The 18,271-nt window shown below is 38.5% G+C and overlaps 1 protein-coding gene across 9 annotated transcripts in view; it reads right to left on the bottom strand.

Moving 5' to 3' along the window:
* Positions 1-18,271, bottom strand: part of ARHGAP29 (Rho GTPase activating protein 29) — an 82,589-nt gene that overhangs the window by 16,273 nt on the left and 48,045 nt on the right. For 6 of the 9 annotated variants that reach the window (XM_054721400.1, XM_054721399.1, XM_054721401.1 and 3 more), the window contains 8 exons: positions 17,006-17,054; positions 16,252-16,389; positions 14,815-14,879; positions 14,216-14,326; positions 14,039-14,119; positions 13,422-13,610; positions 12,413-12,550; positions 496-653 (listed from right to left, as the gene is read on the bottom strand). In XM_054721400.1, the coding sequence (XP_054577375.1) occupies positions 496-653; positions 12,413-12,550; positions 13,422-13,610; positions 14,039-14,119; positions 14,216-14,326; positions 14,815-14,879; positions 16,252-16,389; positions 17,006-17,054 (929 nt within the window). Of the gene's footprint in view, positions 1-495; positions 654-12,412; positions 12,551-13,421; positions 13,611-14,038; positions 14,120-14,215; positions 14,327-14,814; positions 14,880-16,251; positions 16,390-16,993; positions 17,055-18,271 lie in introns of those variants that run through there. The other 3 variants (XM_028152321.2, XM_054721403.1, XM_028152325.2) reach the window with 3 other exon arrangements.

Raw genomic sequence — 18,271 nt, forward strand, 5'->3', positions numbered from 1 at the left:
CTATTTTATTCTGTTTTCAAAAAAATGTTAATTTAACAAATGTAGAATAATTTAACTAAATACTAAGAACAAACCATATTATATAGTTCAACTTCCTAAAGAAGGTATAAGTAAAACTTAATCATTTATACTTATTATAGCTGAAATATACCAAAGAGTAGCAAAAGGAAAGTCAATTCATGTCATGGTTCAACTTTTTAGTATAATCTCTGTGGAAAATGTAGGTTAAGTCTTCATATTAAACATTCAAAATAGGTATATCCATGACTTGCCATTCTCAAAAGATTCCTAAATCTCAAAGATCTGAGCTCTGGGTCAAATAGAAAGCTTTTTTTACTCTTAAGTGAGTTACAACTTAAGTAATATTTAAAAATTCAGAAAAAAGTAAAGTTAATTCTGCCAATATTACAAAAGATATCACTTTATACCAGAATAGGAACTTAGCAATAAATATTTTACCTCTTGAAAAAAATTTAGCTGTACATTCACACTTACCCATCAACTTTTTCTTCTTCAGTTGAATTCGTGGCCCTGACAAACTCAATATACTCTTGGCCTGGGTCATAGAGTTTGGCACTATCACAGAGAGACTGTAAATTGTTTGCGAGGGAGGCAGCCTGTAGTTGTTGCATCTGGAAGAGGTTAACTGTTACCTATGATCACAGATAAAGACAAAAGTCAAAATAACGTGATATACAGAATGCTATGTAAATACACATTTACTTCAAGTGACAACACCAAGAAAAAGGAATAAAGTGAAGCAAACAACACTGAATACCATCATGAGCATACTATGTTGCCCAACTTTGTGCAAGGTCTAGATTCAGAAAATATAAGTTTTAATCCAACATCTAGGAGCAATCATTTCCAGCAAAACTGGCTTAAACCGAAAAGTTCAAAAACACAACTCTGTGTCCCTTCTGGTTCACAGTTTTGGGAGATAAATGTATTTTTGAGGATCCCCAGCTCTGTATTTGAATGATCTGTCCACAATTGTCTCAACTCTTACATGAAAAATGTGGGAGGGAAATTTTAATCAGAGCACTATTATTTTGACATTCATTTTTCAATGCTATAAAAATAGAAATGCTTTATATGTATAATATATCCTAGAGTACTCAATTTTTATAATTAGGTATTATTTTTAATGTACTCTACTCAAAATACATTATTCCACTGAGTTTCTACAAATGTGTAAATATCATTACTACTACTTATTGTAACAACAGTAACAATATAACAACTGACAGAGCTTCTAATATGCCAGATCCATTCTGAGAACTTCACTAATTTAATGCATGAATTAACTAATTTGATGCTCACAAAAACCTAGGCTTTGGGTATATTATAGCAAACAGATGAAACACCAGTCCTCATAGAGTTTAAGTTCTCCTCAGACTGGTGTCAAACAGAGAGAGAGCAAATTAAGTAAATAAGATAATTTCTGGTAGTGAAAACTGCTAATAATAATATGTAAGACTGTCAAGTTATGGAATATGACCAGATACATGTTTATGGAAGAGTAATTTTGACATGGTAGGTTAGTACTGGCCTTTCTGAGGACATAGCATTTGAACTGAGACCTGACATAAGAAAGATGAACAAACAGCTTCAGGGAGAAAAAACAATCCAGACAAAAGATCCTAGGGCAAGAATTAGTGGGAAACAGCATGTTGCACTCAAGAAACAGATGAAAGGTCAATATGACTGAAGCAGATTGAAAAGGTGAGAGAAAAAGGGGAGCAGTCATCAAAACCACATTAAAGAGCCTGGACAGATGTTGGGAGGGTTGGGGAGTGGTGGAGGGATTGAGCAAAAAAGAAAAAAAAAAGAGAAAAAAACTCAGTGTGCTGACCGCTGGGAAATGGGTGGAAGGAGATGGAGGAGGGTATATGGGGGATAAATAGTGACGGAAAGAGACTGGACTTGGGGTGGTGAACACACAATACAATGTATAGATGTTGTGTTGTGGAATTGTGCTCCTGAAACCTGGATAATTTTATTAACCAGTGTCATCCCAATAAATTCAATTAAAAGGAAACAGCCCAAGTGCCTATCAGTAGATGAATGGAGAAAAAAGGTGTGGTACATTTACACGATGGAATGCTATGCAGTGTAAAAAAGGGTCTCCTGCCGAAACCGGTTTGGCTCAGTGGATAGAGCGTCGGCCTGCGGACTGGAAGGTTCCAGGTTCGATTCCGGTCAAGGGCATATACCTTGGTTGCGGGCACATCCCCAGTAGGGGGTGTGCAGGAGGCGGCTGGTCGATGTTTCTCTCTCATTGATGTTTCTAGCTCTCTATCCCTCTCCCTTCCTCCCTGTAAAAATCAATAAAATATATTTAAAAAAAAAAAAGGGTCTCCTACCCTTTGAGACAGCCTGTGGGCACCTGGAGTGTATTATGCTAAGTGAAATAAGTCAGTCAAAGAAAGACAAGTATCACATGATCTCACTTATATATAAAATCTAATGAACAAAATAAACAGATGAACAAAATACGTACAGAGGCATCGAAGCATGGCACAGACTGAAGATCTCAAAGGGGTCAAAGGGACGGGCAGAGATTAACCAAAGAACTTATATGCACACTAGAGGCCTGGTGCACGAAATTTGTGCATGGGGGGGGGTGTCCCTCAGCCTGGCCTGCACCCTCTCCAATCCAGGACCTCACTCGCAATCTGGGACTGCTGGATCCTAACCACTCACCTGCCTGCCTGATCGTCCCTAACCACTCTGCATGCCTGCCTGATTGCCCCTAGCCACTCTGCATGCCTGCCTGATCGCCCCTAGCCACTCTGCATGCCTGCCTGATCACCCCTAACCCCTCTGCCTGCTGGCCTGATCGCCCCTAACCGCCTCTGCCTACCTGCCTGATTGCCTCTAACCGCCTCTGCCTGCCTGCCTGCCTGATTGCCACTAACCACCTCTGCCTGCCTACCTGATCACCCCTAACTGCTCTCCCCTGCTGGCCTGATTGCCCCTAACCACTCTCCCCTGCCGGCCTGATCGCCCTTAACCACCTCTGCCTTGGCCCCCGCCACCGTGACTTTGTCTGGAAGGACGTCTGGAAGACATCCGGTCTATCTGGTCTAACTAGCATATTACCCTTTTATTAGAACAGATACCCATAACCCATGGATTTAGACAATAGGGTGGTAAAGGCCTGAGGTGGCGTAGAACTGGGTGGAGGGGGGGGCATTGGGGGGGGAAATGAGGGACATTTGTAATAGTCTCAACAATAAAGAAACTTTTTTAAAAAAGGGGAAAAAAGAAAAATATGACATACGGATATAACATATTTTTAAATGCCACTCTGTCTCCTGTGTGGGGAATATGAATAATGCTAAATTTCATTGGCTTAATGTTATTTCAAAGACTGTCATGTTTCCTCTTCATGCTCTGGATATACCAAATGATATGTTGAACTTATGATTAGCCTCTAAGTCTTTTCCAAGGTAGACAGGCATTCCTCAAAGAGAACTAAAACTCATCACAAATAGCATTTGAAAAGTGCACCTAACAGAACAGCTTATTAGTGCTCTAAGTTTTTCAAAGAACAAAGGAACTTCAAACTACAAATGGTAAAGTTTAAGTTCAGCAACTAGCTATGATCAGGAAATTCTCCATTTAATGGTAAACTGGACTTACTTTCTTGATCCTAAAAGTAACTATACATTTTTAATACTTTTGATAAATTTTATGAATCTAGTTAAAAACACCAATAATTTGAAAAGCCAAATGAATAGACTGGTATAACCAATTCATCTGCTGAATGTCTCTGAGAATCTCTATATATAAAACCCTAATATGCAAATAGACCAAACAGTGAAACAACTGAACCAGTCACTATGACGTGTGCTGACCACTAGGAGGGGCACACAGAACATGGTGGGCATCGGCAGCAGGAGGCAGAGTGCAGCACATGGCGGGTACTGGCCGTGGTGGGATGGTGGAGCAGATGAGTGGGGGCGCCAGACCAAGGCAGGGCGCTGGTCACTGTCATCAGGGTGAGCCTCTGGTGGTTACTGAAAGTTCTTTGCTCCCACACGCCACAGTCCTGCTGGGCACTCAGACCTGTTGCCAGCGCTGGCCCCATTTGCACCCGCTGCCAGCGCCTGGCACTGGCCCCGATCGCCCTTCAGGGCTTCTCCACTTCCCCCTGCTCCTGAGGGCAGCAGCGCCACTTGCACCCACTGACGATGCTGGCCCCGCTCGCACCCACTGCTGGCTCTGGACCCAATCGCTCCACGATGTCAGTGGGTGTGAGCGGGGCTGGCACCATCAGCACGTGGGAGCTGCGACAGCTGGCGGGAGTGGGGATGCTGGCAGACGGGGGACGGGGGGCCACGGTGGGAGGGGCCAGGTGAGGGTGTGGAGGATGGGCCAAGACCCACCCCTGTGCCCACCGCAGCCTTGCAAGCCCACAGTTCCTTTCAAGGTGCACGAATTCGTGCACTGGCATAGGCAGCAGCAGGATGGTGGAGCAGGTGAGCAGGGATGCCAGACCAAGGCGGGTGCCAGTCGCTGTCATCTAGGCGAGCCTCTGGTGGTTACTGAAAATTCTTTGCTTCCACGTGCCATGGTCCCGCCCAGCGCTTGTACCTGCTGCCAGTGCTGGCCCTGCTCGCACCCCACTGCTGAAACCTGGCACCGGTCCCGATCGCTTGGCTCTGTCAGCAGGTGCAAACAGCGGCTGCGGGCCCTGATAGCCCCGGAGGGCTGCTCTACCTCCCCCTGCTCCTGAGGTGTGATTGGTGCAGCAGCCACCACTCACACTTGCTGACGGTGCCAACCCTGCTCATACCCGTTGCTGGCACCAGCCCCAATTGCTCCACGTTGTCAGTGTGTGGGAGCAGTGGTGGCAGGAGAGGGGCTGCTGGCAGAGAGGGAACCAGGGGCTGCGGTGGGAGGAGCTGGGCAGGGGTGTGAAGGATGGGCCAAGACCCGCCCCTGTACCCACCGCGGCCTCACGGCCACAGTTCCTTTCAAGGTGCACGAATTCGTGCACTGGCCCCTAATCTATACTAATAAAAGAGTAACATGCTAATTAGACCAGACATCTTCCAGACGTCCTTCCGGACAAAGCTACGGTGGCGGGGCCGAGGCAAAGGCAGTTAGGGGTGATCAGGCTGGCTGGGGAGAGCAGTTAGGGGGATCAGGCCGGCAGGGGAGAGCAGTTAGGGCGATCAGGCAGGCAGGCAGAGGTGGTTAGGGGCAATCAGGCAGGCAAGCAGAGGCGGTTAGGGGCAATCAGGCTGGCAGGCAGAGGTGGTTAGGGGCAATCAGGCAGGCAGGCTGGTGAGCAGTTAGTAGCCAGCGGTCCCAGATTGTGAGAGGGATGTCCGACTGCTGGTTTAAGCCCGATTCCTGTGGGATTGGGCCTAAACTGGCAATTGGACATCCCCTGATGGGTCCCGGATTGGAGAGGGTGCAGGCCGGGCTGAGGGACACAATTCCCCCCCCCCCCACCCCATGCATGAATTTCGTGCACTGGGCCTCTAGTTAATAATAAAAGACGTAAGCAATAATATACTAGTATACAGGTAGCCCAATCTTAAATATCTTTTCCCTAAATTATTCAGCCTTCTCCCACACTTAACAGAAATGCTTAAGTGAGGTCCCCAGGTGGGAGTTCCTCCAAGACTTGTTAAGCATCTTAACTGAAGTGGCCCACAGGTACCTAAAAAAACCATCATGCCCCTTTAGATTTTTTTGTCCCGCAATGTCTTTTCTGAGTCAGGGACTCAGTCCCTTTCTTCTAGGTTCCCAATGGTTAGCAGTGTCCACATTTGGGGAGATGACCAAATAAAGAGTAATAGGAAGTGTTACTGGTCAAGGTCATATTGTAATTTTGTATGTTTTCTGGTGTTGCTCACTCAAGCACATAGGACTTCCAATTCTATGCCCAGCGTTTGTCATCTACATCTAATTTTTTATTACTCCATGGGCACAAGAATTAGTGTAAATTTTTCTGACAGCTGATGAACTACAATTATCCATAATTTCAAATCAATGGAAAAAATTTCTCTAACTTAAATGAGCAATAATATAAAAATTAATTTTTGTTCAATATAATTTTATATCTAGAATATTTTTAAATGATAGTTTTCTTGAATGCTCTAAAAAAACCCCCCAAAACACTCTTGTTCTAATTTTTCCCATTTTTCAAAGCCCAATGATTTGATTAGGTCTTTAGTGACTATCTTGCTCATTTCTCCTTCCTCTCACTTAGAAATTAATTATGATTTACATCCCACATACTTCAATGCTTTAAAATTCAAGACAATTTTGAATATTCAAGAATAATTCTTAATGACCATGATATAACTATTTTTCGGGGATATGAATCTGATTGTGTATGTTCCTTAATATAGTGAATAAACCTGACTGTCTATCATCTTTATATCTCAAATGATTTTGTTTTCTCTGTAATATATATGCAATGACATATCCTAGAATGGAAACATATATTTTTAAAAACAATTTGGGAGGTGGTGTTGAAAAATAAGTCACCAAAAATACCAATTTCTTTGATGGTGGAGAAGAAAACGTACATCTGAGAAAGTCACAGTTTTTACCTAGATAATAATATATATAATCAAGAACTGTTGTTGGATTTAGTATTTGTTTAGATCTAAATGTGAATAATGCCATTCAGAACAAGTAACACTGATGGATTAAATTGGTTCAAAAAAACAATAACTAATAAGAAATTTTATTCACAAATACACATATAGAACCTCTATATAAACTGTCCTTATACGTTACATGTTGCAGTGATTTTCACGAGTTTGGGAATTTGTTCAAGTTTAAGGAACTCAAATTTTACTTCATACATTGATATATATTGCTTTCCAATTTTTCAGATGTGTTAATTCTGAACTCCTTGAGAGCAGATATCTGTTTTACTTTTTTTTTATATAACCAGTAGGCATTTATAAATACAGATGTATTATATACAAATTAGGCAACCTCTTTCTTGTTCACATAACATCAAATTAAAGAAAATCGTAATTGTATCACCAAGTAGCATCACTTTTTAAGAGGAATGTAGACAAACGAGATTGCAGCTCATGAGAGAACTTAAAACCATGTTATATGGAAAAAAGTAATCATATTTTGGGATATTTAATATGAAAAAAAAACCAGAATAATTATCTTTAAATACTTAAAAGTATTGTCTTGTGGAAGAGGGATTATATTAGTACAGTATGACTTCAAAGGTCCACAGGAAACAGATTTTTTTAGCTCAATATAAACATCATACTAATTTTGGAGTTGCTCAAACCCAGACTAAATAATCATTCAGCAAAATAGCACAGGATTTAAGAGCATAGGCTCTAAAGTCATTCAATCGGGTTCTTCTCATCTTAGAGCCTTACAACTTGTGTGCTGGGTGACCTTGATCAAATTATTTATAACTTCTCTAAACAAGTGCTTAAAAAAAGTTAATGTGCAAATGAATAATATGGGAAATCTTGTTCAAAAGACAGATTCTGGTTACAAAACTACAGAGTCGGATAAAAGTACGTTTACAATTATTCATTTGGAAAATAATACAATAATCCTAATACATAAGAAGCCAGGGGCCGTCATGACCGAAACAACTGGATGGACGACCGAACAGCAGGCTGCAGCGGGATTAGTGAGGGACGACCAAATGACTGAACAGAGGGCTGTGTGGGGCAACCAGGCAGGCAGGGGGGGCAGTTGAGGGCAACCAGGCTGGCAGGTGGGGGGGGGGGGCAGCGAGGGCAACCAGGCCAGCAGGGGGGCAGTAGAGGGTGACTAGGACAGCACGGGGGGGGGGGGGGGTGGCAGTGAGGGCAACCATGCCAGCAGGGGGGCAGTTGAGGGCGACCAGGCCAGTGTGTGTGTGGGGGGCAGTTAGGGGCGACCAGGCTGGCGGGGGGGGTGGGGGCGGGCAGTTGGGGGCAACCAGGCCAGCAGGCAGGCAAGCGGTTAGGAGCCAGCGGTCCTGGATTGTGAGAGGTATGTCCTAGGATCGGGCCTAAACCGGCAGTCGGACATCCCCCAAGGGGTCCCGGATTGGAGAGGGTGTAGGCTGGGCTGAGGGGAACCCTCCACTCTGAGCACAAATTTCGTGCATCAGGCCTCTAGTTAATAAATAAAAATACAAAAAAAACTATGTGTTTTGTGTACTCACAACTATAAACCTACTTTTGCCCCACCTTGTATATCCTTTGTGCAACTATTAAAAAAAACTATACAAAGAAATACAGTTAAAAAACCAACAAATAAAAATGCAGATAACAGATAAATTAAAAGGTGGATAAGAATTTTATATAAACTAAAATATAATTGTAATAGAGAATAAAATAGATTAAATCTATACAGGGGTGGGCAAAAGTAGATCTACATAATACAAATAAATAATACAATAATAAATAATACAATAATAAATAAATAATAAAAGAATAAACTCACATATTCACAACTGTAAACCTACTTAGCCTACCTCTGTATTAAGTAAATTAAATAGATAAAAATGTAAATTAAATAGATAAAATAAGCAGCTAGAGGCAAATAAAGGGAAACATAAGATATACACAGAAAACCAATAATGAAATAGACCTAAATCTTGAAAATATATTTACATTAAATATAAACTGTCTAAACACTTCTCTTAAAAAGACATCATCAAAATAGATTTTTTTAAAATCAAGACAGTCCCGGCCAGTGTTGTTCAGTTGGTTGGGTGCTGTCCCATGTACCAAAAGATTGCCAGTTTGATTCCAGGTCATAGCGGAAGCCCGGGTTTCAGAATCAATCTCTGGTAGGTGGCATGAGGAGGCAGCCAATGGATGTTTCCCTCTCACATCAATATCACTCCCTCACCCTTTCTCTCTCTCTAAAAATCAATAAACTATTCTTTAAAAATAAAATTAAAAAGTCAAGACAACTATATGATATATGATATATAAGGAATTCACTTTAAATATAATGATCAAGTTAAAAATAAAAAATGGAAAAAGATATACCATGCTAAAAATAAGGCATAAGAAAACTGAAACAGCTATATCAATATTAAAATAAAGTACACTAAAATGGAAGGAAAATTACCAGGATAAAAAAATATTTCATAAGGATAAAAGGATCAATTCACCAAGAATATATGTTATTAATGTATAAGTATCTAACAGAGTTTCAAAATATATAAAGCAAAAATGGATAGAACTAAAAATACACAATATTTCAAAAACTTTAAAACTCTTTTCTCAGCAATTCATAGAAGTAAATCAAAGGCATAGAAGAAATAATTAACACAATAAACCAACAGGAATTTATTGACATTTATGGAACTCTCCAGCCAACAACAGCAAAATAAACATTGTTTTCATCAAGTGCACACTTGGAACATTCACCAAGACAGAATCATAAAACAAACCATGACAAATTTAAGAGAACTGAACGCATACTCAGTATTCCTCTCACCGTAACAGAATTAAACTAGAAATCAGTATCAGAAAGATAGCCAGGAAAGGAAATTAAACAATAAACTTCTACAGGTCAAAGATAAAGTCTCAATGGAAATTAAAAAACATTCTGAACTGTACAAAAATAAAAATATATAATTCAAAATTTGTGGGATGTAGAGAAGCAGTGCTTAGAGGGAAATTTAAATCATTATATATGTGTATTTAAAAAGCAGGGAGGTCTCAATGAACAATCTAAGTTTCCACCTTTAAATAATTTAAAAGAAAAGCATCAGTGTGGTGATTGCAGGGGCAGGTAGGATAGTGAGTGGAGGTAGAGAAGGATATAGGGGAATAAATGATGATGCAAAAAATAAATAAACTTTAGGAAAAAAAAATCAAAAAATCAAAATAAACCCAAATCAAGCAGAAATACATTTAAAAACCAAAAAAAGAAAAACCAATGAAATCAAAAGCTGTTTCTTTGAAAAGAACATTTATAAACCTCTAGCCAGGCTAACCAGAGAGAGAGAAAGAAGGTGCAAATTACCAGGATTGAAAGAGAATATTACTACAGACAGTAAAAGGGTAAGAGAATACTATGAACTCCATGCACACAAATTCGACAACTTAGATGAATGAGACCAGCTCCATGAAAGCTACAAACTACCAAAAATTCAACCAAAAAAAAAAATGATTAACTCAATTAGGCATATATCAAAGAAACTGAACATACAGTAAAAATTGTCTGAAAATGAAAACAAAGCCCAAATGCTTTCACCAGGCAATGCCACCAAACATTTAAAGAAAGAACACCAGTTCTACACAATCTCTTCCAGAAAACAGAAGTCAAAAGATCTTAAATACTCAAAACAATTCTGAAAAAGGATAAAGTTGGAAAACACACTACCTGATTTTAAGAATTGCTATAAAGCAACAGTAATCAACACAGGAGGGTTTTGGCAAAAGGACAGACACACTCATCCATGAAACAAAATAGAGACTCTGGAAGACCTACAAAAATGTGGTCAGCTGATTTCTGACAATGATGCAAAGTCAATTCAATGGAGATGACACAATGTTTTCAACAAATGGTCTTGGAACAAGTTGACACCTGTATTAATCATGTTCCTTATTTTATGACGTTATTTTGACATTTCAAAAAGCTTGCTGGCTGGGGAGTGACTGCTCCTCCCAGGGATAGCCAATTCTTAGCCTGAGAGCACATCTTTCATATGCAATTCCAACTACCTTATCATCTCTCACTCACCAAGCCAAAGTTTTCCCATGCCATATATCATCCCAGGGTCTGTTACCAAACAACCGGAGACCCATCGCTATCCCTTAAAGGCCACTGGTATATTATTCAGAATAGCCAATCCTATATTGCTTATCCTGCCTTATATTGCCTTTTCCTTGGAACCCTCATTAAGGGTCTGTATTCAGCTTGCCCCTCACTCCCACTCTGTTTGACCATACTTGGTATTTCTCCTGCGGTCCTGTGTAGCATAGCATGTCTCCATCTTTCAACAACACTGACCACTCCAAGTCCGCATTCAGTCACCTCCATAAACTAAAATCCGCTGGATATAATTTTAATAAAACATCCATATGCAAAAAAGCAAACCTCAACTCATACTTCACACCTTAGATAAAAATTAACTAAAAATGGATCATATATCAAGCTTTTAGTAGAAAATACAGAAATCTTTGTGACCTTGGATTAGGTGATACCAAAGCATGACACATGAAAGAAAAAATTGATAAATTAGATTCCATCAATATTTTTGCTCTATAAAAGATACTGCCAAAAGAATAAAGAGGAGACTTTAAGACACTATATACAAGCTCAACAACAACTAATAAGTGTACTAGTAGTCATGGATGCTGAATAACTGGAACTCTCATACATTACTAGTTAGAATGAAAAATATTATGGCCTCCCTGGAAACCAGTTTGGCAATTTCTTATAAAGTAAAACAGACATTTATCATACCTCTCATTAATCTCACTCTTAGGTATTTACCCTAGAAATATGAAAACTTATGTTAACACAAAAACCTGCAAACAAATATTCATAGTAGCTCTATTCATAATCACTCCAAATTGGAAACAACACAAATATCCAATAGGTGAATGGATAAACATTCATATAATGGAATACTACTTTGAAATAAGAAATGAACTATTAATACATGCATAACATTGATGAATCTCAAAGGCATTATGTTGAGTACAAGAAGCTAGTCTCCAAAGGTTACATACTAATGATTCCATTTATATGAAACTCTAGAAAAGACTAAACTAGAAAGATGGAGGACACATCAATACTTGCCTGGGGTTAGGGGTGAGTGGAGAATATGACTACAAAGAGGCAGTGTGAGAAAATTTTCTGAAGTGGAATTGTTCTGAATCCTAATTGTCATGGTGAGTGGTTACACAAATTTATGCATGTGAGAAAATTTGTAAAATGTACAATCCCCCAAAAAAGGTGGGTTTTAAAATTTTTTTTTTACAAAAACAAGTTTAAAGAGGCAAACGAAAACACTTAAGGGCAGGATTATTTTGTTTTCAAATAAATCACTGGGCTCAATTTTAATATTTAGTTTACTCAATTTTTAAAAAACAGACCTCACAGTGCTGATAGAAAGTTTCAGGGGTCAAATCCATTTTGTCAACCAAGCTAAAATAGACAGTGGCATAAAGGCAATTTCAAAGTCTCAGACATCAGTTTTAATTAAACAAATCATCTACTCATGAGGTGAGGGTAAGGGGAACCAGATAAAAAATGTAACTCAAACCATTATTAAAAACTTAGCCAATTTTAAAACTCTAAATGTTCCATTAATTGTAGACATTAAATCCCTTAAGATTCATTGGATTTAATTTAATCACGACACATCAAGCATCTCTCTCTCCCTTCTACAGATAATTTTTTTCCCTCCTGCCTTCAAAGTACTGAAGAAATTACTTACAGCTTTAAGGGTAAGATCACACTGGAAAACAAGTTTCCGGAGTTGTGCCAAAATATCTCTCTTAGTATTTTCTAGATCATTTCGTCTTTCTTCAACATTTGTCATACAAACTTTATAGAGTTCATTTGCTTCTTCTACCTTCAGGAGTAACACAGAAAAAAATAACACTAACCCTCAGAATCTATATTTTAAAACAAATACTACTGCAGTAAAGCTCAGTTTAAATAACAGACAATAGTGTGGCGAAGGCTTGGGAGGGGCGGGTGCAGAGAAGAGGGGGTCAATGGGAAAAAATAACAACAACAAAACAAAGGGGACATCTGTAATACTTTCAACAACAAAGATACATTTAAATAATAATAATAATAATTGAAAGCCTTTATGCATAAAATTCTGATATTTTGTTTTAAATAGCATATTTTTAAAGATAAATAATTTGTTTTGGTCAGTGATTCAAGGGAACTTAATATCAATGAAGAGTCAAGTACGATTTACAATTAGTATATTGTTTGCCTATAAAATAAATGTCCAATTCTACTTAACAGCCTTTTCTACTTACATTTACCATTGTCTATATAATTTTCTTACAGAATTTATTAAATTATATTTCATAAAGACAAAGCTTCAGCCTAGCCTTGTTATTAGGTATTGAGATTAATACACATATACATTCATAAAGAATCAAGTCAAAAATATTAAACTTCTGCTTTCTCTAAGATACTTCTTTCACAAACAAACCCAAAAATTCAAAAGATAAGCAAAAGTCTCTTAGCATAGTGGTTCTCAAAGTGTGGATCCCCACCAGTAGCAGCATCACCTGGGCACTTATTACAAATGCAAGTTGTCTGAGGTTAACCCTAGACCCACTGAATCAGAAACTCTGGGGGTGAGGCCCAGCAGTCTTTTTAACAAGTCTTCCAGGTGATCCTGATGCATGCTGAAGTTTGAGAACCAAAGCTTTAGCAGATTATTGCTAATTCAACTTGCAAATAACAACAAAAACCATTACTTTTTGAAGAGCCTCCTCTTCTAGCCTTCGCTTTTTTTCTAGCTGCTTATTGAGATTTTTCACTAATCCACCGCTTGCACACTGATGCTCCTCTTCTGCACGAAACATGGAAGATTTTGCTTTTTCATACTCATCTTGACGTTGTATGCATAACAATTTTGCCTTTTTAAGAGCAGTTTCTGTTTCAAGCTACACAGAAAAAAAAAAGAGTATTAAATAGAGAATAAGAAAGAAACCCCAAGGTATAGATTTCTTTAGCATATTCAGCAAGATAGTTAATACAGAATTCAGAAAAACTATAGAGTAAGATATGCACCTTCTCAGGGTGTTGCTTATATACTGCAGATGATTTTTTTAATGTTTTTAATTAATTTAAAAATACATATTTAAAAGGAAGAGATAGAAACATCAATGATGAGAATCATCGATTGGCTGCCTTCTGCACACTCCCTACTGGAGATCAAGCCCACAATTTGGGCATGTATCCTGACCAGGAATCGAATAGTGACCTCCTGGTTCATGATTGGACACCCAACCACTGAGCCACACCAGCTGAGCTACTACAGATGATTTAAATATTCACAAATAGGTAGATAAAACTCCATTAAAATACTAACCATTTTATTTTGTTCCTGTTTCCAAAGTTCTTTCATTTCTTTCCTTTGTTTTTCCATTTCATTTTTCCTCCCAAGTAGAGGCTGTCAAGGTATTTTTAAAAAAGAAAGAAAAAAACGCTGTTTTCTAAAGGTATGCTATTATTTTTAAATATGTGTATTGTACAGATAAATTTTTACCTGCACAAATTTGTTGGCTTGGAGAGCTGCAATTGTTTGCTGTAAAAGGTGACTGCTCTCTATATCATTAAGAAGAGCATTGGTAAATAGAGACTGCAGTGGCATAAACTCCTAGAATTTAAAAATGGAAAGTAAATTTTCCAATAGAAATTGCACTAGTGCTCCAGACCCTCCCCCGCCCCACTCTTCTTAAAAAAGAGAAATTTTAAGTTTAGACTTTATTTTTAAAGAAAAATATCTAGTTGTAAATATGACTATGGGAAAAATATTGAAGAAAATTAATGATAATTATAAAATTATCAAATTTTCTAATTTCTAATCAAATTAGTTACTAGCAAAATTAGTAACTAATAAGATAACATTCGTATAAGATTGTGAACTTTCTAGGTGTTTTTTTTCATGAGTATCCAAATCAATTTAAAAGGATTTTATTCTGTTAACAAAAAGTTTACCATTTAAGTTCTTTCCTTTACAAACTATGACATTTTCTGATTTTGCAAGGCACTATCAGGAGCTCATCTGAATAATCTCTTCTATACCAAGAGATTATGAGCTACCATAATCTCTTGGTATAGAACCCTAGTAGTTGGAAAACTTACCTGTAGTCCAAAGTTAGTTCTAGTTGCCTCTGCCAACTTAACAATATTTCTAGAGGACTCCAATTCTGAAAAGGTCAAAGAAAGCATCATAAGATTTAAAAAAATTATTTATCCCCTCCTACACTCCAAAATTTTTGTGATTCCCCAATTAAAAAGTGATCACAAATAATAGTTCACATCATGATATGATGCTGTGATTTGTCATCCAAAGTGTTTGTCAAAACTAACTGGGAAACCTTCAAAACTCACTTGCTTAGACCTTTACTCTCTGGAGAATGGGATGTAGGCCTGTATATTGTCCTTTTATAAGACTAATCAAGTGATTCTGAAGGGCATTCTCACAGGTTTTGGGTAAATTCTATATTCTTCCAGTTACTGTTATGTGATCTTAGGCAAATCTGCACTCTTAACTTTAAGCAAATCACCTATCTTGATTGTCTCAGCTGTAAAATGAGAATAATAATTCTTGTCCTGCCTACTTCACAGGGTTTTGATATGGACTAAATGAAATAATGGATGCAAAAGCATTTTGTCAACCATAAACACTGGGAAAATATTAGCTATTAAGATGTTCCTTATATGTTTCCACTGCCTTCTGTTCATACATCTATTGTTGGTTTTATCTCCTTTTACCATATTATCTTGATAACTAGAGGCCTGGTGCATGAAATTCGTGCATGGGGGGAGGGGTCCCTCAGCCTAGCCTGCACCCTCTCCAATCTGGGACCCCTCGAGCCTAAACGGGCAGTCGGACATCCCTCTCACAATCCAGGACTGCTGGCTACCAACTGCTCACCTGCCTGCCTTCCTGATTGCCCCTAACTGCTTCTGCCTGCCAGCCTGATAACCCTCTAACCACTCCTCTGCCAGCCTGATTGATGCCTAACTGCTCCCCTGCTAGCCTGATTGCCCCTAACTGCCCTCCCCTGCAGGCCTGGTCACCCCTACTGCCCTCCCCTGAAAGCCTGGTCATCCCTAACTGCCCTCCCCTGCAGGCCTGGTCCCTCCCAAATGCCCTCCCCTGCTGGCTATCTTGTGGTGGCCATCTTGTGTCCACATGGGGCAGCCATCTTTGACCACATGGGGGCAGCCATCTTGTGTGTTGGAGTGATAGTCAATTTGCATATTACTCTTTTATTAGCTAGGATTGCATTTCTTTTACCCACTAAAGTATGAATTCCTTAAAGGCAAATACAGTATACTATTTGTCTTTTGTGCCCCGAGATGTAGTGGTTGCTCTACAGTAATGTTTGGTAAGTACATTTATTGTGGGAAGAGTCTTTATTTCAAGAAGAGAAAATTGACAATGATTTTATTCACTGCAATGAGATAGCTACTAATTTGGAATCATATTACTCATAGTCCGTAGCAAATGAATTGCAAACAATTTAGTTCTTACACCCCAAATTTAATCAGATGCCCCAAAGGCCCACTTACCCAAGTTAAGCTTTTTTTCAACCCATGACACTATGTTCTTGGTATATTTTGACCATGTTTTAGCATATGACAAAGCCAGTTCTACAGAGTCAGTGTTCTTTAACAGCATGCTGTCTAGTTCTGCAGGAGAAAAATTTACTGAAAATAAAAATATTAAGGTAAGCACATATTAAATATGAGCATGTAATTCTAAACAAAGAAACATTCAAATTCTAAGATGTTCTTCAATGAAAACAGGTTTAAAAATACAAGTAACAGTAAAGTCACAGTTTAAACTTAAATTAAAATTTACTCTTGATCTTAATGTGTATTTCTATTACACATCAAGTTATCAGCCCAATTATTCTTTTTTTTAAATATATTTTTATTGATTTCAGAGAGGAAGGGAGAGGGGAAAGAGGTAGAAATATCGATGAGAGAGAATCATTAATTGGCTGCCTCCTGCACAGGATGTGCCCTTGACTAGAATCGAACCCAGGACCCTTCAGTCCACAGGCTGATGCTCTATCCACTGAGCCAAACCAGCTAGGGCCAGCCCAATAATTCTTGATCAGTATCTATCATCATAGTATCTACTTCAGCAGGTTTTTTCCCTTAAGTTTAATATGTAAAACTTTACATGTCAGTTTATGTTAAGATAAATATATTAGGTTACTAAGCAGAAGGAGATCCAAAACATTTATCAAAATTCAAAACATTTATTGAATTTAACTGCAAAGAGTTCAAAAAAGGTTTAAAGTACCTTAAGCATTACCTTTTTCATTGGATGAGTCCACTGATTCCACAGAAACATTTTCAAAAGACTTACAACATGGAAGAAAACAAATTTAAAATTAGAGCAGAAAGTAACAGATTTTTGCTTCAGAATTTTTTCACTCTAATTTGTTACTCTGACATAATTCCTGCTAAAGAATTTCAAGTACCATATTTTCCGGTGTATAAGACGACTGGGCATATAAGATTTTCCTGGGTTAAAAAGTCGTCTTATATGCCGGAAAATACGGTAGATTAAAATTCCAGCTTCTATACTTACTACTGGATAAATCTGGACAAATTACCATATTTTCCGGAGTATAAGATGACTTTTTAACCCAGGAAAATCTTATACGCCCAGCCGTCTTATATGCCGGAAAATACGGTATTTAGAACTCAAAGGGCCTGAGAACTCTGTTCAAATGTCAGAACATTTTATAAGAATTATATAGCTTTTTACAACAGCAGTTCTCAAGGTCCAAGAATAAATAACATCATTGTTTACTAACAGCATTAGTTAATGTTAATGAATCCATTCAAAACATTAAATTCTGCAGATCTCAAAAATATTAGTCAGAAAGTTATATAAGCAATTTAAATAGATTGCTATCTAAACAGAAGACAAAGACCTATCTCTTCCAGCCCTTTTACCATTTTATTATATGACTAGAGGCCCGGTGCACAAAATTTGTGCATAGGAGGGTCTCGGCCCAGCCTGCACCCTCTCGCAATCCGGGACCACTGGCTCTTAACCACTGGCCTGCCTGCCTGCCTGATGCCCCTAACTGCTCGCCTGCCTGCCTGATCACCCCTAACCACTCTACCTGCCTGCCTGATCACCCCGAACTGCTCGCCTGCCTGCCTGATCGCCCCTAACCGCCTCTGCCTCGGCCCCCGTGGCTTCGTCCAGAATGACGACCAGAAGGTCGATCGGCTGTCTGGTCTAATTAACATATTATGCCTTTATTATTATAGACAAGCATTTTCTCTATTGGAAAGCACAGTGCAGAACTTTCTATAATAATGGAAATGTCCTATATCTGCACTGTCTAATAAGGTAGCTACTAGCTACATGTAGCTATTTGAGCTTTTGAAAGTGGCTAATGTAAATGAGAAGTGCATTTTTAATTTTATTTATTTTAATTAATTTAAATTAATAGAGCTATATGTGGCAAGAGGCTACCTTATTGGACAGTGCAGGAAAACAGTATCTACCAAAATTGTTAGATCACAAACAAACTTGATTTAGTTGGGTAATATATAATAT

The sequence above is a fragment of the Eptesicus fuscus genome, chromosome 9 (genome assembly GCF_027574615.1).
Source record: "Eptesicus fuscus isolate TK198812 chromosome 9, DD_ASM_mEF_20220401, whole genome shotgun sequence".
Taxonomy (NCBI): Eukaryota; Metazoa; Chordata; class Mammalia; order Chiroptera; family Vespertilionidae; genus Eptesicus; species Eptesicus fuscus.